Source organism: Achroia grisella, unplaced genomic scaffold (assembly GCF_030625045.1).
Source record: "Achroia grisella isolate CSIRO2021 unplaced genomic scaffold, CSIRO_AGI_Agris_v1 utg1360, whole genome shotgun sequence".
Lineage (NCBI taxonomy): Eukaryota > Metazoa > Arthropoda > Insecta > Lepidoptera > Pyralidae > Achroia > Achroia grisella.
Genome location: NW_026712626.1, coordinates 1,494,697 through 1,521,825, shown reverse-complemented (window position 1 = coordinate 1,521,825; position 27,129 = coordinate 1,494,697). Strand labels below are relative to the sequence as shown.

Genomic DNA, 27,129 nt, shown 5'->3' with positions numbered 1-27,129 from the left:
CGTATAATGCAATAACGGTTCCTTATCGAAATCATTGCTAAGTCGTGCATTTTTTTAATGCTCACTTATTTTTTTAGAACGTTATATTAATTCAAATTCATTTTCGGCTATATACGATTTTCGTAATATTCTCATGAATTAATTAAGCAATAAGTAATAATTAGAACTGGTTTTTGTTATTTGCAATTACGATTTGAAAAATTTTCTAAGTTCCAATATAAATACGATGTACGCTCGAAGGACTGTCTTTTATATGTCCATGTCAATTGTTATAACTATATTTTGACTGTTTCTCCAGGAATAGATTATTAATTATTTTTATTAAAAAAAATCTATTGCAAAGAGCAACAAACAAGTTTCTTGCTCATTCTTCTTGTGATGAATCTGCGTTCCGAATGAGTGATGGGATAAAAAATATGACTATTCTAATACGACTATTGAGTATTTCTGGAATTTATTTTGATTTTTAACTTTACGATTTGTAACTTTTTTTTAAACTCTATTAAAGAGATTAAAAATATATTCAAATTAATAACATAAGCTCTCATAGCTTACAATTATGCTAAGCTTGTGTTATGGGTATCTAGCTATAGAAAAAACTTATAGAAATATATATTTTTTTAATACACACATAATAGATATACATAGAAAACATCCAGACCAATACAAACAATCATACTCATGAATACAAATGTTTGTACTGTGCGAAAAATCGAACCCGTGACAATAGGAGGCAGTTTGTCGATATTGATACAAATCAAATCTTTGCAATCTTTTTCTCGTTAATATTGTATAAATGAAAATCTTGCACAACTACATGCAATTTTTTTGTCCTGAAACTTGCACAAATGATTACAAAATATTTCGAAATTAATATAAGCGAATATTTGCATGTAAATATAGTAAAACAACTTGTTTAGTACTAAAAAAATTGGTTAGATACCTACACCGGTTCAAACCAATGTTATTTTATTCGACATGACAAGCCTAACCCAAGTGATTACTTACTCAATAGTCTGAACAGAGTAATAAAAACAAACTGGTTGCAAATTACAAAAATAAAAAAAATATATAATCGAATTTGGAATGCCTCCCGACCTCGACTAATCACGGTTGACAGCGGCCATGTGCTTGCAGAATAACTTTTATATGCAACGCCATATTTGCTGGCAATTGTCTACATAGTATCATTTTGAAGGTTTGTCCATATGTGCATGCCCGTAATTATTTATAGGCCGAATTGCATTTCTTTGACATTATACTAATGCCAAAAAACAAGTTACTAATTACTAAAAAAAAAAAGAAATATTACCAAATTCAATTGTTTAAAACATCTTTCAAAAATCGAATTTGGAATGCGTACCGACCTCGAGAAATTATGGCTGACAGCGGGCATGTGCTCGCAGGCGCCACTCACTAATACAAAGGAAATTGAACTGTCCGTGTTGTCATTTGAATAGATAATTCATCATTAGTGGCGCATTCTATTCATTGAAGCGTCACTACACGATCATTGTCAATGTTTTTATATAGCACAGGGGACAAATGCACTTGTGGCTCACCGGATGGTAAGTGATTACCGCCACCCATGAGTATCCGCAATACTAGGGGAATTGCAAGTGCGTTGCCTTTTAAGAAGGAATAAGCCCTCTCATTTCGGAAATACCATTGCTGGAAGGTGATTCCACAATGTGGTGGTGCGTGGCGAAAAGTTTCTAGAATACCGCACTGTGGAGGACCGCCTTTCATTCAAGCACTTTCGAATAGTCATATTTTTTCATTCTACCAATTATTCGTAACGCTGTCTCATCACAAGAAGAATGAGCAAGAAACTTGCGTGTTCCTCTTTTAAATAACTTATTATTAGTATAGCACAGCTACACACGACCCCAGGTCTTGTCTTCTGCTGAAAAACAGCGCTGCAGCGATACACCCGCTGCAGCATCATACTATATAATATTATCTTTTCCAAGATGATACTGAGCACGGACCTATTCATATGCTTTGACACATACATACGGACACACACAAGAAAATTTTTAAACAATATGGTAAAAATATTTTTCTATACTCTTTTCATTATTTTTATATAGATTATAACATTAGGTATACACTTTTTGTTTTGTTTTCTGTCTTATTGTATAAGATCATTTTATATTACGTTGATTGTAATTGTGAGTGTCGTTTATTTAATTAGATAGATCCTAATAAATACAATTTCATTTCATATTGACAAATTACATATTTAACCTTACAGCCTTCTATGCATCAAACTAGATAATTACTGCGCTATCTCTGAAGCAATCGACACTGTCGCCTAAATGCAGTAATCAATTAAACGTCAGCTTGATTATATCGAGACAACTGGTTGTATTGCTGTCAATTACGGTTCCGTAACATATATATTTTTTTATGGACGATAATGGAATGGAGCGTCCGCCTGTGCTAACGGTTTACGCTGGCGGAGCACCAGTTGAGGATGATAAGATGAGCATGAGGTCAGGTCAGTTAGGCAATCGTGACAAATTCGCCAGGAATTTATCACGATGGTCTCCAGGGGGAACCGCGTGGAGGTCGACCTGACATGGTACATTGCTAGCAATGGGGTCATGAATCCACATTACTGACAATCCCCTTCCCCCCTCCGTAACATATTGTAAATTATTCTCTGCACCACCTATGGCCCTCTTAGATCAATCCCCCGCCCAATTCAAACGGGAATCGAAATTACGACAGCCTAAGCCGAGGTTCGAACCCTTAGCGGTGGCCTCAGATTAAAGTCGTATCCGTCAGGCGTTGGCCTTCAGCCGCTCCAGAAGTCCTTCGGCGGGTTTGGAGTGCTATCTGCACTCGCTCCCTATTGTTCGGTGAACCTGTAATGGCCAGCTGCGGCCAACAGCATTAGAGTAATTCAAAAGAAAACCACCTATGGTTGATTGGCAGAAAATGCCGTATGGTGTTAAATTCGCAAAATGTACTGTACATTGAAGTAGAATAAATAGAGATTTAATGTAATAGAACACTTTAAAATGATATATACGGTGGTCTAGCGGTTTAGCACACCGTCTTACTTCCGATAGTCGCGAGTTCGATTCCTCGCACGGTACCAACATTCGTTTTCATGAGTATCATTGTTTGTATCGGTCTAGGTGTTTTCTGTGTATTTATTTACAAAAATAAAATATATGTATTTGTACCAGTCATCTAGTACACATAACACAAGCTTTAGCTAGCTTAACTTGTGTCTAGATGGCGCTGTGTGAATTGCACTGAAATTTAAAAAAATGTTCAGGGATTATTATTATTATTATTACAAATCTATCTATAGTACATCTAGTTGATGAAAATCAACACCAGAACGTCCCAGTATGGGGCAGTAGAAGAAGGAGAACGATTACCATTAGGCGTGCCGTAAGCTTATTTGCCATCACAATTGCATAAAAAACCAGAAAGACACATAGTTTTTTTTTTATGACCAGATTTGAACTCACGACTATTAGGCGTAAATCAGGGTAATAATCAGCCGACTACGACGCTATGTTACTGAACTTATTTTGAGTCGGAATCCTAAATCTTATCAGTTAACCGATTGATCAATTGGCGACCTCAGTAAGACGTGTAGAGGTCGTCTTTGCACTATTAGATTGACAAAAGAGCTGACTGCCCACATGATGGTATGGAACGTGGTAGCTGTCGCTGAAATACATTAATCGGGTTGATGAATATAAAATATACTATTACAAACTTTTATACACAGTTATTTTAAAATTACATCTAACGAAATATTGACTATGATTATGTTATTTATAGTCGTGTGGTTGATCCATAATGGTCCTCAACTATACATATCGGCCATTTAAAAAAAACTGTATTAACTTATAAATTGCAAATTTTCAAAAATCTACTGTAAAAATGTTAAAGTTAAGTTGTAATCCTACAAATGTACAATAGAGGATTATGCACTATAAACAATAGATAAATAGAATGATTGAACGAAAGGATATGGATTACATTTGGGATATGTGAAAAAAAAAAATTATATATGAACATACCATTCGGTAATGTTCGACTCGCTTGGTTGATTTCAAAACATTTGTGCCAATGAGTAACTAATCACTACGTTTCTAATGTGTTTACAGATGTAGTATATGTATAAAGAAAACTGTGTAATCTCAGTATTTAGCTGTCAATCAGACTGTCACTATTAGTAAATGTCTTAGTCACAGACTAATTAAATTTAGCAGAATTTGGCTAACAGCTGCTTTCTACTTATGTTTATTTAGAAATTACTAATAAACATGCCTTTAATAATTATATGTGGCACACCAGTCAGTGGTAAAACAACTCGTGCTAAAGAATTAAAGGATTTCTTTGAGAACAAATATGGGAAACGTGTAGAAATTATATCAGAAGACGAGGCTATAATTAAGTTAGGTTATGAGAAAAACGGTGCTTATTTGGACTCGCAAAAAGAAAAAAGAATACGCGGTTACCTAAAATCAGAGGTGCTCAAGCTAATAGGAAAAGACAGTGTTGTTATATTGGATGGCAGTAACTATATAAAAGGTAAAACCAGATACAAATAAATAACAAAATACAGAAAACAGCCCTACAGTTCGTGGGATCCCAAGGGAACTCATGGTCCCATTACTAAGCTATTAAATCATTGCTGTCTTTCCTACAAATATTTGTAGTTAGTTTCTGATAAATTTTATTTTTTTAAATTTGAAACATATGCCTAATTATTCTTATCTTACGCTGATCCTATCATCCACCAGTGCCTCGTTAGCGAATACCTTATTTTAACTGTTAGCTGTCCAAATGACATTAATGCGCCATCTGTGAGACACAAGAGATCTCACAGATTGGGCTGTAGTGTCTGAGTCCAATAATTGGTTCCTTCGCAGATGAAAGGAAAAACTGAGTTGACTTAATGCTGTGTTGATTTCATATAATCCGCCACCGATCCCTCACTAGCAGATCCTGGATAAAACAGTAGTGTTGCCATCGATAATTTAAATTTACATAACCACTTCTTGTGCAGGTTACCGTTACGAACTGTATTGTGCTTCAAAGGCATCAAAATGCACTCAATGTACACTATACACTATCAGGAATCATGAGGAAGCATGGCAAGATAACAAGAAAAGAGTGAGTGAGACAGAAAACAGTGAAGGAGAAGGAAATATAGATATGGTACCATATACAGAAGAAGTGTTCAATGCATTGTCAAGACTTAGGTGAGTAAGATCTATCATTCTTTTTACAATATTCAAATTTGAATACAAAGTTTTTATTAATTGACACATCATTACACAATCTAACAGAAGAAGTTTAAATAGATGCAGTAAGTATTATTTATATATATGTTACTAGCTGATCCCACAAACATCGTTTTGCCATATAAATTAAAATTGCTATTAAAAATTAGGGATTGAGGGTAGAAAGGTGAAATTATAGGTGTATTTTTAATGCCACATTATAAGAAATTTTTTCTATAATTTTAGAGTCAGCCAAATATACAGGTTTAGCAGTAACTGTATAATACCATTTAATACTAAACATATATGACTAATTAACCAAGCAAGTAATAAACAATAATATTTAAAAATGATTCATGTTTTAGATTTGAAGAACCAAATTCCAATAATAGATGGGACAGTCCACTGTTCACGGTGCAACCAACGGACACATTAGACTTGGAGAGTGTATACCAGGTTCTATTTGAGAGGAAACCACCTCCTCCTAACATGAGTACTCAGAACGTAAGTTACAGACAGTCCTTAGTGATCTAGTGGTTTACCATCGGTGGTAAGGCGGTGTGCTTTACCTCTGATGGTGACATGTTCGATTCCTCTCATGGTACATACATTTCTATTGATTGTATGACTGTTTGTATTGGTCTGGTTCATTTCTATGTATATTTTTTTATGCTTATGGGTGATAATGGAATGGTTCACCCACCTCCACTATCAGTTTATGCTGGCGGGGCACCAGTGGAGGATGATAAAATGATAATAAGGTCAGGTCAATGCACATCATGGGAAATTCACAAAGAATTTATTACGATGGTTTTCAGGGGGAACCACGTGGAGGTCAACCTGATATGGTGCATCGTTAGTAAGGGAATTATAAGTCGACATTATTAACAATCCCTTTCTCCCCAAAAAAATTCAATATCTATTGTGTGTATTTTCAAAACAAAATAAGTATATATTCATCTGTTATTTAGTGCATCCCATAACACAAGCTCTGCTTTGCTTAGCTTGAGACTAAACGGCGCTGTATGAATTATCCATGGATATATTATTAATATTCTTTTTCAGCCTCCACTGACCTCAACGAATTTCCTATACGAATTAGACAAAGTAACACAATCAATATCAAAATGTATACTCGACGCGAAACAGCTGGACCAGGATGAAGTGAGGTTCCCGGAGTACCCCGGCTGCGAGTTGGACTCCAGTTTCGTACAATGTGTGAATCCTCAGAAGCTACTGGTACTCAGAAGACAGTTCCTCACGTATGCAAAAGCCAACCATTCGAATGAAGATGTGAATAAGATAGGTAGATATTTCGTGCAATATTTGAATAAAACTTTAACTGATTAATATATTACTTTCATTCCTGTCTTAAAAAAACGGTAAACTATAATTATTGCTTTGCTGTTTCTGTTTACATACCTTTTATAAAGTCGACAGGTTATCACCACACGCTAGAACCAAAGTGGTATCGGACAGTGCGTTTTCAGAGGAGCTTGCTCACACTTACATTGTGGAATGAACTACCTGCCGAGGTTTTCTGTAGAAACTGTATTTCAAGAAGGATATGTTAAGGTTTCTTACGGGTCGACAACGCGCACATTCAGTCAACCCTGGTGTTTCAGGTGTCACTAGGCTACGGTAACATTTACCATCAGATAGATCGTATGCTTGTTTGCCACCGTCGTAATGTAAAAAAAATCGTCTGCGTTGATACCTCTGTCTCAGCTATTACAGCAGCCAAGTAGCGTGCTTACAAAGTTGTCGGCCAATTGGTGAGATATGGAACATAACACATAATACTGAGACCTTAATCCTCATAAATCACAACGCATGAGGAATACCACAGGCGGTTGATGTGATGTCCGTGATTCTATTCATGTTGTACTATTAGTCGTCATAATTATCGGCTCTCAGACACCACTATTCTCACTCGCCATTCACAGCTTAATGTCCGTATCGTCCGTATGATATGACGCCAGCAGTATGCGTTAGAGAAGACATTATGCTTCCGTCTCTTTCTCACATACTAAACATTTATATAAACCGTTACCACTTGTCATCAAACCCGTCACGTGTTTATCATTCCAGATGCATAAAAAAATTAAGGGTTAACCAATCATGAATTGCAATATCTATAATAAATGTAAAAGGTAGTATAATCTAAAGTTAGGACACAAATCAAAGAAAATTAGCCAATAAACATTTAATATAATCTCTTTTACAATGTAGATACTTTATATATCATTATATAACAGTTCCTCACATTTTCATAAAACTACCGCACAATGTATGGGGCCATTTATAAATTACGTCACTCAAAGGGAGGAGGAGGGGAGTCGACAATGTGTCACAAGGGGGCGGGAGGACTTAATTTCGTGACGTCATTACAAAATGTAACGTATGTAAGTATTCAATCCCGAAATTTGAACTATTGACAAAAATAGGAGGGAGTCTGTAACGGGTGACATGGGGATGGGAGGAGGTGCTAAATTTCATGACGTCATTATAAAATCTATACTAAGTATTAAAACACGTAATTGGACCTATTTATTAAAATAGTTCAAATTTCAAAATATGTGACGCCACATTGGAAGAGGGCGTCTCATAAATGTGACCAACACATGGGCCCAGCCAGCTATGGGCTCAGGGCGGGGCAGTAATCTAAAATATTATGTAACTAGCAAACTATACCCGCGGTTTTACCCCGATTATTTTTTCCATACAAAACGGGTACCTACACCCTAGCACCCTGTATGTGTTTTTTTTTTGACTACTGTAATATTGTTGGCCACAGCTGGTCTTTACAGCTTCACTAGACGATAGGGGACGAGTGCAGATGGCACTCCAAACCCACGGAAGGATTTATGGAGCGGCTGTAGGCTGACTAGGGGGTTCGAACCTCGGTTCGGGCCGATTTCGATCCCCGTTTGATTTGGACAGGGGATCGACCGGAGGGGGTTTTGTGTCGACTGTCGAGTATGAACTTTCTTATAGATGTTAAGTACCGTAGGTAGTACTTAGATATATTTTTTTTAGGTTTGGTTAGGTACCTTACAGGTTAGAACCAGGGTGGAGAAAGCGCCCCATCATGCTACGTGGCTACAGAACTGTGACAAGGAAGGTAGAAAATAAAAAATCATGACATCGTATGACGTAATTAAAAAATCGCCCTATTTGCAGTGAATCGAGAACAACTAATGCGAATTTCTTAAAAAAAAATCTCGACTCACTGCAGATATAATTGGCAGAAAAACATATGTAATTACAATGAACATTTATCACATATAAAAAAAAACTATTAACTAAGTCATCAAATAATATTGAACTCTATGGCAAATAACATAAACACCAATTTTAACAAATTCGTTAAATATAACCAAAGTTGTGTACAAAATATTCATAGGTCAAATATTATGAGACAAGTCTTTATATACAGACTTAGTTTGTATATATGTATGTACATATGTGTGTGTGTGACATTGGTACACTTTCATGAAAGTGGTAATCTGAAAAATAAATTTAAAACTTTTTCGTCGAAAATTTAGTAAAAGTTATTAATATTAAAGCTTCGCCTCTTATCTCTGGTTCTACTAACGTACGTGTCCTGCGAGAGGACTAACATAAAGTTTAAAAATGTACTTAATTTAAAAAAACAACACAAACCCGCAAGGACACCGTACATTTAGATAATTAACAACTCTCTTCCACTTAACAATAACTTTTCATAAAACCATTGCTTTATTCGATACCTATTTTAGGATAACTAACGCCAACTACTTACTATTTCACGTAATTCGCTAGATGGCGCCACTTATCCTCAAACTGACTTTTTTCCTATAAAATATTTATATATCTGATTAAGGGGGAGCTATATAACGATGTTATTAATAACTCTCAAAATTGTAACGGATAAAAATTGATGGGTTTGTGACAGGTATAGATTAGGTTAAAATATATAATTAGAAACGTTCAAATTACGACCTCGAGTTATACTAATATTAATACTTAATTGTGAGACCTTGGTTTTGAACTAACTAAAATAAACTACGCACTAACTAACCATGGGACATGTAAATACATAAGACAAAATTGACGATCTCTGATAACACTTTCAACTACAGAGATCTCGCGTGGAATGGGTTGAGACATCTCGCGCATCCTTAAGCGTGATCCTAAATTACGTCACACGTCACAGGGGGTGAGGGAATTGACATTGTATGACAAGGGGATGGACGGGGTTCTAAATTTCATGACTTCATATCTTAAAACACAAATACATTATTTAAATTATTAACCGGGTCTTAACACGAATAATTTTATGGCAAATAAAGGTACGGCCACGACCACGGCTAGTGCAACCTAGTCGAAACGTCGAGAGAGGTAAATACCTTTATTGCCATAAAATTATTCGTGTTAAGACCCGGTTAATAATTTAAATAATGTATATTAAACACGAAAGTTTAAAATTAACTATTTAAAACACAAAATTTGTACTCTTAACTTTATATTTAAAAAAAACCATAATATTTAATTAAATAACGAAGTCGTCGCACGTTACACGACGTGTTTGATTATCGTTTCTGTTATTTCACAAATGTGACAAGCTGTGACAACTGTGACAAAGTGGGACAAATAAATCAAAATATGATTGAATGAGGAATTCGTGTGACGCAATTTATGGCCCTTTACTCGACTGGTGACCTAGTTAGAAATTCGCACCTTACATGCTAGTACAACAGTGAGTCCATACATACTGTATGAGTGAGCACTGATAGTTTTTTTTTACGAATTTACTCAGCAGTTAAAGTGTTAACTCATAGTGAGCTATGCTACGGTTTCGATCGTCACTTTAAGGTTTATATAAAATCCAAAAATCTTATGCACGTTTCACAATGATCTAAATTATTTTGAAATAACACAATCATTTAACAAAAACAATTTAAACATAAACGAACATGCGTGTCACAACGCCGAAATCACAACTTAGGCTGGTAATATACAGGCGGTCAATCGTCAGGTTGTAGGGGATGCGACTTTCCGGTGGACTCCGCTTGGCTAATACAATATCAATCGCCAAGCAGTTCTCTTTATATGTATATATTATTGTATGTATGAGTTATTTATATATGTATAGATATGTAATTAACTAATTATACATACATATATATATTGAAGACCAAAATATTAAATATGCAGTTGTTGATTAATAAGTTTTCGTTTGTTTGTTCTCATAGATTTCGGCGTTGCGGCCGCTTGTACTGTTAGTGTAACAAAATATATCTAACACTAAATATTCCAATACTTACAAACATCATTAACATTTACTGTCACAATAGGGTAAAACTAAGCATACCTTCAGTCGGTTGGTCGCATTAGCGATATAAAAAATTACAGTTAATTGTCACAAAAAAAACATGACTTTGATACAAATTCTAACATTGTTCATTGAAAATATAATAAAAAAATAACATGTAAGATGCCTGAAAAAACTATTCACGATTTAATTAATAGAATCCAAAACAATGAAGTGTGGTGCAAACACCGCAAATTATTAAGACTATTGCGTCATCTCTAACACTTCCTTGTACATTTTAATCAATGTAGTTTTTTTTTTAATTTGCATCAATAGCTTAACACAGTAACGGCTCACCTGATGGTAAGTGGTAACAGTACTTTATCAGCCGTGGTACCACTCATGCGTGTCCATTCCAAAGGACTAAGATCAATCATATAATATAAATAAAAAATCTGATCGTTAGCGGTAACATCACGTCATCACGTCATCATACGTACAACTCATGCATTATCATTCTAGAGGACTAAGATCAATCATGTGATATCAATCAAGGTCCTGATGGTTAGAGGTAACATCACGTCATCACGTTATCACCCATAGTACCACTCTTGTTACCATTCTAGAGGACTAATCAAAGGGTTCAAGTTCTTTGCCGCAAATTATATACTATATCTATTTATATCTATATAGGCCACTCTTCATATTAATTTGCATTAAGTCATAAGTTACAAATTATGAAAAATCTACCTTAATATAAACTATGAAAGTAGATTTTCCAAAAATTATAATTTTGAGTTATTACAGTTTATTTTCATGTGGATATTTCAGTATGTATTACAAAAATAAGACACTTCAGTTCGTACCGAGTGGCGAAATCATCATCATTTTTCATACAAACCGGGATACCAACGGTACGAGAAACTTCGTACAGATACGAGATTTTTCCTTCAGTACGACGACATTTTCGTCTTCGTACAAGGTCTTGTGTACGAAATTTTGACCTACAAAAATTAGCCAAAGCAGGGATGCCAACAACACAAGAATCTTCGTACAGATACGAAATTATTGACCTTGAAATACGAGGATATTTTCATCCTCGTACAAGTACATGTGTACGAAATTAAGACCTACAAAAATTGGCCAAAGCAGGGATGCCAATTGCACAAGAATCTTCGTACAGATACGCGATTATTGATCTTGAATACGAGCATATTTTCGTACCCGTACAAGGTCGTGTGTACGAAATCATGATCTACGAAAATTAGCCAAGGCAGGCATGCCAACCGCACAACAATCTTCGTACAGATACGAGATTATTGACCTTGAGAACGAGGACATTTTCGTCCTCGTACTGAACCGTGTGTACGAAATTTTGGCTAACGGAAATCGGTCAAAATACGATGTACGAGGTGAAAGATGCAATATACGAGATTAATAATAATTTTGTTCTTCGTACTAGGCATGTTTTAGATTGGGGAGAAGGCATTTGTTAGTAATGTCCCATAACAATGTACCATGTCAGGTAGATCTCCAAGTGGTGCCCCTGGAAACCATCGTGATTCATGGTGAATTCACCACGTTGACCTAACTGACCTAACCTCATACTCATCTTGTCATCCTCCAGGGTGCACCATTCCACTATTATCCATAAAAAAACAAAACTCCACGCGGTCCCCCTGAAAACCATCCAGGTGAATTCCTGGTGAACTCGCCACCTGACCTCATGTTCATCCTATCATCCTCTACTGGTGCCCCGCCAGCGTATACCGTCAATACAGTCGGGTGCACCATTCCATTACCATCCATTTAAAAAAATATATAAAAATAACTTAGAATATCCTACAAACAAATACTGACCAAAATACTAAGACTTACAGTACAAATTAGATTAACATTGTATTTCACATATTACTATTGTATATTCACGTTTTTCAGTTGCTTATTTTTGTAATACAAAAACCTGTTACTGAGATGTTACCAGATTTGAGTCAAAATTAGTTTTTTTTATTTTTTATTATTACTTTTGGTAAATAGATAGCCGCCTTTTGCGTCGATAGTTAAATAACACTTATTTATGCTTTTTTCTGAAATTGGAAACGTAAAACGGGGATTATAACCCCATTGCTAGCATCGTACCATATTAGGTCGACCTCCACGCGGTTCTTCCTGGAAAGATGGTAGATTCACTTGAAATTAACCATGATGGGTTAATTTCAGGGGAATCTGTCACGATGGGCTAACTGACCTGACCTCATGCACATCTTATCATCCTCCACTGGTGCCCCGCCAACATATACCATTAGCGCAGGCGGGTGCACCATTCATTCATAACAAAAAATATATATATTGTACATTTACACAGAGTAATGCCGACAATTCCTGAAGAATATATACACATAGCTTTTATTCAGTAAGGCTTTCTGCATACGAAGAAAACGGAGTCATACTCATGCTGCATCATGGAGTTGGGATTCTGTGCGTATTTCGTTTTGACGCCAGTCTGTTCTTTCTGTAAAAGTAAAAAAAAATGTATTTTGTAAATGTACGTGTAAATATATGTATGTAGTTATATGTATAAATTATAAATATAATATTGAAATAACCGTTTTTTACTATATGTATATGGATATCGATACGGTACATACATAAAAATAACATTTTTTACAGTTTTTGCCTGTCTGTTTGTTAATACGGCTAATCTCTGAAATGGCTGGATCGATTCTGACGGGACTTTTTTGGCAGGTAACTTAGGCTACTTTTATTTTAGAAAAATATAGTTAAATTCCACGCGGACAAAGTCGCGGGTGCAGCTAGTTTATATATAATTATGGGCATGTTAAATCTGAGTCATAGTTTTTTTACATTGTTATTTTAAATTTTATACATTTTTTTTATTGTACTGTCCAGATAAAGCTCTGTGGTTGACTGGGAGAAAATACCTCAAGGTGTTAAAGTCCGCCATATCGTAATCTTAATAATATTATAAACGCGAAAGTTTATACGTATGGATGTTTGTTACTCTTTCGCACTAAAACTACTGAACGGATTTTGATGAAACTTTACAGTTACATACCTTATACATAAGTATAACACATAGGTTATAATTTAAAAAAATATTCTGTAAATTAGGTGATATATAATAATAAGTGTGATGCAGGTGAAGTCGCTCGGGTCAGCTAGTTGATACATAAGTCTTGTTCCCATGAGATCCCCATTAACCAGGTTTCACTGTATTACCAGAGGTAGAAGTAGGTTTTATAAAGCATATACTGACCAGTATATCAAATCCTATGTCCCTTATAATCTCTAATAGTATGTCGTACGGCGGCTCGATGCTGTTTTCTGTCGGTGTATCACTGTCGACAATACAGATTATATATAAAAAATAAAGTTAGAACATATACACACAAAGGCAGAAGTGGTGCTGACCTCTTGACTGCAAATCGAGCAGTACACAACACATTTGCTTATAGTCTTGTGACTGATCGCCGATTAATATAAAAAAAATGCGAGGAATAGAATAGAATAGAATAGAAAATCATTTATTCAAATAAACTTACATTGAAGCACTTTTGAATAGTCATTACATTTTTTTAATCTACCGCTCGTTCGGAAAGCTGTCTCATCACAAGAAGAACGAGCAAGAAACTTGCGTGTTGCTCTTTTAAATAATTTTATTATTACTTTACATTTTTAAGTTTAAGTGTGTGAATACAAACCACCAATTCGAATCTAGCTCGCAACCATCAGCGTTAAAACCACAAGGTCTTAACTATAAACCAAATACTACACTCGTGTATATAAGGTTTATTGATCGGTTTCAAATAAAAAAAATGTTTTTATTTCGGACTACTAATATAATAACGCTGTTGGCCGCAGCTGTTTATAGCTTCACCGGACGATAGAGGGCGAGTGCAGATGGCACTCAAAACCAAAGGAAGGACTTATGGAGCGACTAAAGTCGTATGACTTTAGTCTGAGGGTACCGCTAGGGACTAGTTCGAACCTCGGCTCAGGCCGTCGTAATATCAATCTCCGTTTGAATCGGACGGGGGATCAATCGGAGGGGGAGAAAAATTATATAATATAAAATACATATGGAGTTTTATAAAACGATATTTAATTTTGTGACAGCGCCATCTATTGGTGTTGCATGCAAACAATATTTTATTGATAACTATCTATTTTAAATTCTAACAAGCGGTGCGCTAGACCACCGAGGTCGTCATAACTGACAGCCTCGGTGGTCTAGAGGTTTAGCACACCGCTTTACTATCCGATGGTCGTGGGTTCGATTCCTCGCACGGTACAAACATTTGTATTCTTGAGTACGATTGTTTGTATCGGTCTGGATGTTTTCGATGTATAATATTTATTTATTTACAAAAAAAATGTATCTAAGTATTTATATCAGTTGTCTAGTACCCATAACACAAGCTCTGCTTAGCTTGGGACTAAATGGCGCTGTGTGAATTGTCCGGAGATTTTTTTTTTTAAACTATGTAATTTTTTTTAGTTTACGTTATGATGGTAAATGAAAAAAAAAAGCAAAGCCTATGTACGTGTCTCAACACCAGGGATTAATAAACTAGGAAGTAAACAATCACTCCTCTGACCTGTAATGATACAACAGGGGACCCAAATTCACCCAGTAGCCACCTGGCTCCAATATGCTGTATATCCTCTCTATGAATTCTATCACATTTGGCGCGCAGTCTATGAAGAAGCAGGTCGCTACGCAGTTCCATTCCTCGCCTTCCATATATACCTGCAAGAGATGAACTTCTTAGCATTCCAATGTTTTTTTTAATGGTGCATGTTCCTGTAATACTTAGAAATGAAGATAATATTTGAAGGAAGGTGTTATACATGAAATGGATGGTTATAATGGCAGAGGAAGGAAAAAGAGATGGATAGACTGTGTGAAAAATGATATGGTACGAAAGGGAGTAAATAACGAGATAACTGCGAACAGGGATAAATGGAAAAGAAAAATATATTACGTCGACCCCAAATTGATGGGATAAAGAAGTAGCAGATGATGATGATGATGATGATGATGATGATGATGGAATGGTGTACCAGGCGGGGCGTATACGCGCGTATGCGCTGCCGGGGCACCAACGGAGGCGAGTTCACCACGTATTAACCAGGATGGATTTGGAGATCATGTCAATCAGCCTATCGTGGCAAATTCACCAGGAATGATGGTTTCCAGGGGGATGTGTATGGAGATCAACCTGACATGGCACATTGCTAGCGACGGGGTCATCCTTCCACATAACAACTAACAATCCAAATGTACTTCCCCAATTAACCACATTTTATGCTTGGTACTAGAACCCAAAAAGAATTGACCACAAAATAAAGACAATTTAACTTTATAAAAAAAGGATCAACTGGAAACTCTAAATACAAGTCCTTCTTATTTCTATGTATTACTCATGACTGGACTAAGTTAATGAACACATATAGAAAGCATTATAAAATAGATATATGGAATATATTTCTATATTGAAAAAAAAAACTGCACTATAAAAAGACATATTTTTACTGTTTCTTTTTCACAGTCAGAACTAACTGTTAATAACCGCATTTTATCCGTAGCTAACCATAAATTTGGCTAAATACCGGGTTTTTACATCTATACTATATAATCTTACCTTGAGGAAGTCACCAGCAGTCATGGAGAAATTATGATTAGGCCGGTCCCCACTGGGGTTGACGTCGGGGAACATAGCAGCAAGGAGCTGGTGTTCACACGTCACATTGTTCACATACTGGTGCACCCACGGATGGACTGTGTATTTGTTTACCTGCAAAAGACATATATACTATATCAACAACCCGGGACAAATTCGCACAAAAACACTTATTTTTTATTGAATTATTATTGAATTATTAATGAAACGTAACATTTATTGAATTACAATTTCCAGGGACCTACAACTAGTTAATAAAAAAAATGGAACGATGATTGTTTACTTGTAAAGCAGGGATATTAAGAAGATCCGTAACCGTAACCGAAACTATCGGATATCCGATATAAAAAATATCCGTAACCGTAACCGAATCCGAAATAAGTTTCGGACAGTATCGGATAGGAGCGGAGCCTAATTTAGACACGTTATGTAACCATTTTAGTAGCTGTTGGTATTTTACTTTTGTAATTCCTTAAAAAATATTATACGTAACCGAAATTATCCGTAAGTAACGGATAATCCGAAATAATTTCATATCCGCATCCGTATCCGTATCCGGTATAATAATCATTCCTATATCCAAAACCTATCCGAAATTTCATATCCATAACATCCCAGTTGTAAAGTACATATATTCAATATCAACAAGTAGGAATAAATTCGCGTATTTTTATGTATGATATTGGAATGCTGAGATCCAGGGCCGTAAATCTACTTAATAAAAAAAATGTAACGATGCGCCTGCGCTAACGGTTTACGCTGACGGCGCACTAGTAGACAAAAAGATGAGCGTGAGGTCAGGTCAGGGTAGCATACTTTGAAAAAAGGTGAGCATAATAGATCTATGAAGGTCTCAATACTACAGATCTAAAGCACCTGACAATAGCACAAACCCATCAATAAAAAAGGTGAGCAAAATAGATCTATGCCGGTTGCCATGCTACGGTTTCTCTTTAGCACCAAGTAATAGCCTTTAACAAAAATTTAAAGAACTGTTCTAATCTGGTACTAACCTGTGGACACCTGTTGAGAATGAAGTTACTGGCAAACAACATGAAGAGTGAGAACTCATTCCCCTGGCAGGTGAAACCTCGCGCGGCCACTTCCCACGCCAGCCTGCCCAAGCCTGCACCAGGTACCAGCACTTTGACATGGCTGCGGTCTCTGTAACAAATGGACACATAAAATATTTTAATTTGAGAAATATTAATTGTTGACATTTTATATCATAGTCAGTCTGAAAGAGAAGGAAGCATTATGTTGTCTCTAGCGCACACAGCTGAAGTCATGCGGGCATTAACTTGTGATCGACGTGTGAGAGACATACATAATATATGTACATAGAAAATACGCAGACCAATATAAACAGGCATAATTAGGAATACAAATGTTTGTACCAAGCGAGGATCGAAGTCGCGACCATCGGAAGTAAGGCAGTCTTTAAAGCGAGGTCGTCATTACAATTGTAACCTATATATAATAGATACTTCCACTGTAAAGTATGAACAGACAGACAGACTCGACGAACGGACAGTTTTCGACTTTGAATCAAATATAATAAATATATATGTAGCTCAGTGTTTATCACCTCACTACTGTAGACTTATGTATGATGTGATGAGGTGTCGCTACATAATATATGGGTAGTGTTGTTTATTGTAATATGTAGGTTATACTACCCACATATTACAATACCCACCGGTGATATAATTGTACTATTTATTTTACATTAGTAAGTTGGATAGTGTGTGTAAATAACGAGTACATGTGACGCGGAGTAAGATCGTAGACTAGCTTTGCACTGAACTTAACCTATATTATCTGAAGAGATAAACTAATGGAAGGGTCTAAAATGTTGACAGAAATATTACAAGTGTAGGCACATGAACATACCCGCATTCTTCAGGAGGAAACCGTTCCTCGATTTCGTCAAGTATAGGCTTGTAGCACTGCTCTCTTTCCGCTGCACCCATGTCACTCCAATCCCTGACTATATTCTTCAATACAGACTGCACCTGGAAAATGACATAACCTACTGTTACAACCACAGATGTCATAACGTACAAGCTGTGTAAGTATATCCGTCTCTGTTGCACTTATGGTAATGGTGAGAGCAGTATTCCATGTGCGGCCGAACTTGAGACTTATATAAGTGGAGTCTCTGGTGAAGTACTGCTTCGCTATATTAAGCACACAGAGTTTTTTGGACGCCAGCTTGACCTTTTCTTCGAGGTAACTATGGAAATCAACTGTGCTAGAGATGTCGATACCAAGAATCCCAATACTCTTAGAGATGGTAATGGACGTGTTCTGGAATTGCGGAGCCACAGCAAAAGGGGTTTTCTAATATTCGCCCATCTCATTCTAGCTAAATAAAAAACCAACCTACCTTTTCAACATCATGATGCATCTTATGTTGTTTCTCGGATACAATCTCACAGTTATTATAATCAAATCCAAAACATTCAGTGCCATTCGTGGACTTGGCAGTGTGGTCGACGTTCTCAAACATTGTGTCCACGTCCGTTATTATCATGTGTACGATGCTGTTATTGACGTCCAGACACTTTTTGAATTTGCTCAAATAAGTTTTGTACTTTTCCAGTCGTCTTTGGTGGTTTGATGGCAGCATTGAGATGATTTTTTCCGATTTATGTATACGGTCTAAGCTGCACAGTCTGAAAGCAGAAAGACAAAGGGTTTTGTACACGTAATTCACAATATCATCCGTCATACTCGTGAATGGTTGCTGCTTGTGGGAAGTAGTCTGTTCTGATTACATCCATTGATTAGACTATTTCCTTTTGACAAAATTGCAATAGCATATGCTTGTAGTCACTCTACAAGATTGTTCAAAAGTGCTTGTATTGAGTTTATTTTAATAAAGATTATTTCTATTTCTATTGACTCATCCTGACACAACTATAATGAGAAAAAAAATGTTAGTATTTTTTTTGCAATTTGTTATTTTTTATAATTAATACACATTACAAAACAGCCTCAATGCGGAGCACAACTCAGAATAATGCTGGAAACATAGTCTCCAGTTAATATATAAACTATATTAAATTATGAATCATCATCATTCATCATCATTGCCTTGCCTTGCTCGGCCAACCCCCGGCGCTCAGAGGTACCCGGGCCTCCGAGTGTGAAATCTGCTACCGAAGACATCGTAGAAGTGGCTGTCCAGGCTTCTGCGACTGTTAATGCTACTGGGGAAAAACCGAAAGCTAAGCTCGTCCAACAAGCTTTCCACAAAAGTATGTTCCTGAACAGACCAAGGAGCTCCTCGTATAGCGACTCACTCCCTCTCACTCGTCAGAAGGATTCGTCATCAAACCCATCCGTACAGGAATGGCAGAGAGTGCCTGTAAATAGGAACAACAAGAGACCACGAACCTCTGTGTCTCCCACCTCTGATGTTATCGGAACCTCAACCAGCAACAGATTTGCAGTACTTCCACTAGACACCCCAGCAACAACTGCTCTGGTAAAGAATCCTAACAAGCCCCCACCTCTAATATTATATGGGATAGAAGATGTCACTAAACTGAAAGACACAGTTGAAACAGTTTTGAAGCCTTATGACTATACATTCAAATTAATGGCAAAAAGTCAACTAAGAATAAACTGCAAAGATACAGAAGCTTACAAAAACCTCATGTCCCTAGTTCGTGAAAAAGGCCTCATTGGACATACTTTCACCCGTAAAGAGGACAAGTGCTGCAGGATTGTGATACGTAATCTACATCACACAACACCTCTTGCTGCGATAGAAGATGCTATCGCTGCCACTGGGAACAAAGTCGTAGGTGAAATTATCAACGCCCGCTACGGTCCTGAAAAATTACCAACGTCTACATTCTTTGTCAACCTGGAACCTAGCCCAAACAACAAGAAGGCTAAAGATATCAAAACGATTTACCATACATCAGTGATCATCGAAGACCCAAAAAAACGCAACACTATACCACAATGTAATAGGTGCCAGCAGTATGGCCATACAAAAAACAACTGCACCAGACCCTACCGATGCGTCAAGTGTGCCCTTTCACACAAAACAAGCGACTGTCCTAAAAAGGATCGTAACACTCCAGCTACTTGTGCTCTCTGTCAAGGAAATCACCCAGCAAACTTCAAGGGATGTCAGGTCTACAAAGAGATCCACGAAAGAAAGTTTAAAAGAGGCAACAAAAACTCGTCCAGATATCCAACCACTGAACTGAAGAAGACTTCTGAACCCGCTGTTAATGATATAAAGAATGACAACCATAGCCGCGAAAAGACAACTAAAAATCGTGGAAATACTTACGCGGATGTTCTAGCAAGAACTTACCCTCAACAGTCATCTGCTCCTAATGCAATGGAAGAGCTACTGATAAAACAGTCAGAAAAAATTGACGCACTCCTTCAACAAATAAGTTCAATGATGAACCTTATAGTTAAACTAATCGACCGATTGTCCTCTTCATAGAACTGCGCCTGGCTACCTGGAACACTAATGGCCTATCTGCTAACAAACACGAAGTAGAACTGCTAATACATCTGCATAAATTGGATATCTTGCTTGTATCCGAAACACATTTTACAGAACGTAGTCAAGTTAATATTCCTGGATATATCATCTACTCGACCAACCATCCAGACGGGACTGCCCACGGAGGAACAGCGATTATTTTAAAAAAATCAATACAGCACTTTCAAGAACCTTCCTTTGTATCCGACTACCTTCAAGCCACATCAATAACAGTGACGGATAAAACGGGAAACATTACCATCTCAGCTGTATACTGTCCACCCAAACACAAAATTACGGAGGATAAATTCTCGGCATACCTTGACACACTGGGGAGCCGTTTTGTATCGGGCGGTGATTGGAATGCCAAGCATACCTACTGGGGCTCTAGACTCATCACTACCAGAGGCAGAGAACTAAAGAAGTGCTTGGATTCATCACATCTCTCGACTGTCTCTACTGGCGAACCGACATATTGGCCAACCGACCCAAATAAAATTCCAGACTTGTTGGACTTTTTTGTGGTAAAGGGCATTGGCACAAATTACCTGAACGTCAGGTCATGTCTAGAGGGTACATCGGATCATACTGCAGTGTTATTGTCAATCTCTACATCAATCTTTCTTAAACAGAATGAGTCACTAACCAATCACAAAACCGATTGGGCCGCATTTAGAGACTTTCTAAATGAGAACATCGAGCTGCAAATTCCACTCAAATCCCCAGAGGATGTTGAGGATGCGACGAAGCACATTTCGCATCTCATTCAAGAAGCGGCATGGAGGTGTACCCCTTCTATCCTGAACCCAAATGTAGCAGTAAACATACCCACGTCTGCATTAAAGTCTCTGATTGAAGAAAAAAGAAGACTTCGGCGCGTTTGGCATACTAGCAGACATCCAGCTGATAAAACGAATTTCAATAAAGTGGCCTCAGAACTGCACAAACATATTAAAAGCTGGCAAAATGACCAAATTAGAGAACATATAGAATCTCTAAGGGCTTGTAAAATATCGAATTACTCTCTGTGGAGAGCAGCAAAGCATCTCGATCGACCCCGACAACCGAAGCCACCCATTAAAACCTTGGATAACAAGTGGGCTAGATCCAACCAAGAGAAAGCAGAAACGTTCGCTGTCCATCTAAACACAGTGTTTACACCTAACGATGCAGTTCCTGGATCTGATGAATCGGTAATAGATCAAATAATGAGCCAACCTCTTCAGCAAGATTCCCCTCTGAAACTTGCTACACCCAGAGAAATTCGACGAGTAATATCAAAACTCAAAGATAAATCTGCCCCTGGCTACGACCTCATTACTTCACGAATTCTTAAAGAACTTCCTAGAAAAGCGATTGTTTTTCTAACGATTCTAATAAATGCCACTCTCAGAATATCCTACTTTCCTAATCACTGGAAAGTCTCTCAAATAGTTATGATCCACAAGCAAGGGAAACCAGCTAATATTGCGCCATCATATCGTCCAATAAGTCTTCTTCCGGTTCTGTCGAAGGTTTGGGAGAGGGTTTTTCTGAGCAGACTAATCCCTGTCTTAGATGACCTTAAGACCATTCCGGACCATCAGTTTGGCTTCAGGCAGCGCCACTCCACCATAGAACAGGTACATAGAGTCTGCGATAAAATCCGCTCATCACTGGAGCATAAAGAATATTGTGCATCTGCGTTCCTTGATATTCAGCAAGCGTTTGACAGAGTGTGGCATAAGGGACTTCTCTGCAAAATAAAAACCCTACTTCCACATGCATTCTTCGGAATACTCCAATCCTACCTTACTGACAGGATTTTCCAAGTCAAAGAAGAAGAGGCTAGATCTACCTTTTATGACATAACAGCAGGAGTTCCCCAAGGATCAGTACTGGGTCCTTACCTTTACACACTGTTTACCGCCGATCTGCCAACAAATTGTCAAGTAACCACAGCCACTTACGCGGACGACACCGCTATATTGGCCAGTCACACCAAACCAGAAGCCGCCTCCGCTATCCTACAAAATCACCTAGACAAGATTGACAGTTGGCTTAAAGTATGGAGAATCAAGCCTAGTGTCTCAAAGTCACTACAGATAACTTTCTCTCTGCGGCAAGGCAACTGTCCAGCTGTCACCCTGGGCCACGAACCTCTCCAACACGTTGACTCTGTCAAGTATCTTGGACTTCATCTAGATCGTCGACTCACCTGGAAGAAACACATAAAGGCAAAACGAGATGAAACAAATATAAAATTCAGAAATCTCGAGTTCCTACTTGGCAGGAGATCATCTCTGGCCATGGAGAACAAACTTCTTATATACAAGGTTGCACTCAAACCAATCTGGACATACGGCATTCAGTTATGGGGAAGCGCCTGTCACTCGAATATCGAAATTCTCCAAAGATGTCAAAACTGCATCCTAAAGTGCATCTTAAAAGCTCCATGGTTCATCACCAACTCTGAGGTTCACCACTTTGCCAGCATCGCCACAGTCAGGGAAGAAATTGGGAAATCAAGTATCAAATATAAGGCCCGCCTTGCTATTCACCCAAACGAATTAGCTCAGAAACTTCTAGCTAATAACCCAGCAAAAAGATTGAAAAGATCAAATATCCTTGAGCTGGATGAAAGATTTCTAGCTAGCTGAAACATGGGGACCTTGTCAAAGGATAGAGATCCTCCCACGCCTACTACCAACAACTCACCTGCTTATAGTACCAGTACTGATTGCAGATACCTACCTACCTAAAAAAAAAAAAAATTGCCTTGCCTTTATCCCATTATTTGTGGTTGGCGCAGTATGTCATTCTCTTCCACTGCTCTCTATCGGTCATCATATATAAACATACTCTTCTTTTATTCATATCATCTTTCACACAATCCATCCATCTTTTCTTAGGGTGTCCCCACCCTTTACATCCATGAATACATAATAATGAATTACATACATCAATATTGAAGGAAAAATAGGAGGTAAGAGGCAAAAGGACAGATTTCTGCAGAAATTTAAATTGGATTTAGCTAATACTGCTACTTCATGCATATACATTGATGGGAATGTCAATATTTTTAAATATTTGAACTATTTCTTGTATTGTTAAGCATGGGAAATGGTAAGAGCTCCACTGAGAAGCTAGTCTTAAATTAAGAAGAACTTAAACTTAATGAGCCCTCTCTTGAGATGGTTCATTAAGTTATATGATGAAACAATCTAGTTACTTCTCATTATTGGAGTTTTGTAAGCATGTAAGCTCAGACATATAATTGAAAGTTGTGAAACTATTGCATCATACAATTCGTGATAAATGTGTAAACATGTAATTATTATCACAATTAACTCATTTATGTCATGTTTACATAAATCTATATAAACATTAACAAGTATAAGTTGCTCTCTATTAATTACGTAAACACCAATTTCAGTCCCCCCTACTCCTCACATCCACAATCACTGCTTCATGTTGCAATAGTAAAATTTTTCTATTTTCAATATCTTAATCCTTACTAATGTTATAAACGTGAAAGTATGGATGTTTGTTACTCTTTCATGCAAAAACTACTAAATGGGACAATTTTGATGAGACTATACAGTAACATAGCTTATGCATCAGGCTATACTTTTTATAGAAATTTAACACGGATGAAACTGCGGACACAGCTAGTAAATAATAATTAGTCCCCATGCATGGTTATGGTATGGTAATTCCTGCCCCAAGACACTTGACACACCCAGCTAGGGGGTTGTTGAGGGGGTTTTTGGGCTCCAGAGCTTTGTTGCCGGAATAAATGGGTTTGCCCCAAAGCTTTAACCTTCACTCCCCAAGGGGGTGCAGATGACCAGTGTCGTTTTAATATATCAATTTACATATCAGTCTCAAAAAAACGTAAGATATTAACAATGAGAGTGGGATGGGTTCTAGATGTCATAATTTTCTTTTACAGAAGTATGTGTCTCCTCCAACCCCATGAGGGTTACTTCTGATGCTTTACATAGGCATCACAGGATGACAAGATCACTGTGGTACTATTCATGTAGATATGTTGGCCATTAATTAATTCATTAGTACATTCTAATTTGAAATGTGCATATATAACATATTCTCTGTATATACATACAGTAAACAGAATAAATATAATTACTAAAGGTTACACAAATTCCTTTGTTATTTGTAACAATACAGAACACACCCTACGTAATTAATACATCAATCTAATATACTTACTACCTATATATAGGCTAATGACAACATTTGTACTGAGAAAAACAAGTAAATCAAATAAAATGAAGCAAAAATATCACATGGAAAATCAACCTAATCGCATTTGATATTAGAGCTACATGACTACACGTGTATAGGACGTAAACAAAGAGTATTGATAAATCTAAATAGGTTAATTGAATCAGTCAACAATGTACAGCTAATACCTGTTGCTATGCAAGATTTTATCCAGTTTTAGAATAAAACCTCCACATGTTTTTAATGTAGGACGATCTAGGGACTCTTCTGAAGGTATTTATGTCGTATTTAATAATAGATTTACTCACTTGTAATATTTAAAAGCGTTTACAACCGCGCGGAAGTGAGCCCGCTCTTTTGCTTCATCTATCTCTTCTGTTGCAGATGCGGATGTCATTTTGTGTATTATACTATATATTAAATAATAGCGATTATTAATTAAGATAGACAGGGGTTCAAGCAGGAAGAAATATAAAGATTTTATTGAAATTATATGAACGATCAAGAAGTAGGTAGGGAATACTAGGGAAATTGGTTCGGACTTAAGATTTGATTAATGGAATGACTTGTATTCTGATTGACGTTTAATGACATCTATTGCTGATCACTCCAGTCTAGTCAAATTGTGACATTACATTTTTTTTTTTTTTTTTTTTTCTCTTGTGGTATGGCATTCACCCCGATTTTAGGGTATTTCGCCAAAAACAAAACGGGGAAACGTCATTAATTTATATCTAGCAACGAAAATTTTGTAGCATAGGGATAAGGATTAGGTTAGGAAATTATATAGGATACGATATTTACAAATAATATACATACAATACGGAACACATTATATTAAATTTTAATACTATTTAAATATATAAATTCAGCTAAAATTTTATAAATAATAGGATCATTGGAAAAAAGAAGAGTTGTAATAGAGGTAGGGAAAGGGATACGGATGAATCTGAGATGTTTTAACAAGGAGGAGTGATCAAGATCCGGACATGAGAAAAAAATGTGATTTAGATCAGCCACTTCAGTACCGCAGCTACAACAGGAACTTTCTACAATACCAAGTTTATAAAGGTGAGACGGTGTGCACACGTGACCAAGACGCATACGAGTTAATATAGTTGTCGCGGTCTTCCCGAGCTTTATCCCACAAAACCAGGGCTTTATAGGAATGTCGGGTTGTACCTGATAGTAAAGGTTTCCTTTCGTTTTACTACTGTTCTGCCAATATTCCTTCCAAGATTTATTAAGATACAACTTTGGAAGACACGCTAGGTCATTGTAATAGTTTTTATAAGGAAACATATCTCCACAAAGCACAGCTTCCTTCGCAATTTGGTCTGCCCTATTATTTCCTGGAATACCAGAATGTCCCGGTAGCCAAGCAAAAGAAACGGAATATTCTTTTAATGTACACAGTTGAAGTTTTTCTCGTATATCGTAAATAATAGAATGAAGTGATTTCGATTTTAAAGGATATTTGTCTAACGCTTGTAGTGAAGACATTGAGTCAGTAAAAATGATTGCTTTTTGTAATTTCATTATATGTACATATTCTATTGCTTTTAAAATACCCATACATTCCCCAGTAAACACTGATGACTCTGGTGGAAGTTTAATTTTTTGAACAATATTATACTGCATGTGAAATACACCAACACCTACACAACTACAATTATTTGATTTTGAGGCGTCTGTGAAAATGCAATGCCATCCATTCCATTGTGTGTCTATTATAAATTTGAATTTAGCTGCCTGTTCCGTATCATTTTTGTAAATTCCTATGTCATAATAAATGTTAGGGCATAAATTCAGAGATTCATATGAGTATTTATAGACTGGAGAACAAGAGGAAGTAAACATTGGTGCAGATATTCCTTTATATTTTTCAAAGCTTTTTATTAAACATGGAGGTTTTTTGTGTATCCAATAAGAAGATGAGGTAACATACTGATGTATTTGTGGAAGTTTTAAGATAAGTGGATGGTTAGACAACTGTAAGCAGCGAACATGAAAACGATCAGCTAGATATTGTCTTCTTAAATCTAGAGGTGGATCTACAATTTCAACCTGTAAAGCATTGATTGGGCTTGATTTCATTGCTCCGGATATAATTCTCAA

At 36.8% G+C, this 27,129-nt stretch overlaps 2 protein-coding genes across 2 annotated transcripts; one reads left to right on the top strand and one right to left on the bottom strand.

Annotated features, from left to right (window-relative positions):
* The first annotated feature begins 4,242 nt into the window (after positions 1-4,242).
* On the top strand, positions 4,243-6,626 carry LOC131855263 (protein KTI12 homolog). Its single transcript, XM_059206506.1, has 4 exons — positions 4,243-4,566; positions 5,045-5,240; positions 5,627-5,765; positions 6,327-6,626. Exons 1-4 carry the CDS (start codon positions 4,299-4,301, stop codon positions 6,609-6,611), a joined length of 888 nt encoding a protein of 295 aa, XP_059062489.1. The 5' UTR covers positions 4,243-4,298; the 3' UTR covers positions 6,612-6,626.
* A 6,012-nt stretch (positions 6,627-12,638) lies between these two features.
* On the bottom strand, positions 12,639-25,539 carry LOC131855262 (carnosine N-methyltransferase). The gene is made up of 8 exons (XM_059206505.1): positions 25,320-25,539; positions 18,652-18,940; positions 18,156-18,277; positions 17,276-17,426; positions 16,224-16,376; positions 15,177-15,328; positions 13,835-13,916; positions 12,639-13,069 (listed from the first exon to the last, which is right to left on the bottom strand). The coding sequence occupies exons 1-8, from the start codon at positions 25,406-25,408 to the stop codon at positions 12,968-12,970; spliced, it is 1,140 nt and encodes a 379-aa protein (XP_059062488.1). The 5' UTR covers positions 25,409-25,539; the 3' UTR covers positions 12,639-12,967.
* Between the last annotated feature and the right edge of the window lie 1,590 nt (positions 25,540-27,129).

What these genes read in the sequence shown, in the direction of transcription:
- LOC131855263 (XM_059206506.1), top strand. Translation starts at nt 4,299, where the DNA reads ATGCCTTTAATAATTATATGTGGCACACCAGTCAGTGGTAAAACAACT. An exon ending in AATGCATTGTCAAGACTTAG is followed by an intron (nt 5,241 to 5,626) that starts GTGAGTAAGATC and finishes TTCATGTTTTAG; the next exon opens with ATTTGAAGAACCAAATTCCA. An exon ending in CTAACATGAGTACTCAGAAC is followed by an intron (nt 5,766 to 6,326) that starts GTAAGTTACAGA and finishes ATTCTTTTTCAG; the next exon opens with CCTCCACTGACCTCAACGAA.
- LOC131855262 (XM_059206505.1), bottom strand. Translation starts at nt 25,408, where the DNA reads ATGACATCCGCATCTGCAACAGAAGAGATAGATGAAGCAAAAGAGCGG. An exon ending in AACGCTTTTAAATATTACAA is followed by an intron (nt 18,941 to 25,319) that starts GTGAGTAAATCT and finishes TTCTGCTTTCAG; the next exon opens with ACTGTGCAGCTTAGACCGTA. An exon ending in TTCTCAACAGGTGTCCACAG is followed by an intron (nt 16,377 to 17,275) that starts GTTAGTACCAGA and finishes TGTCTTTTGCAG; the next exon opens with GTAAACAAATACACAGTCCA.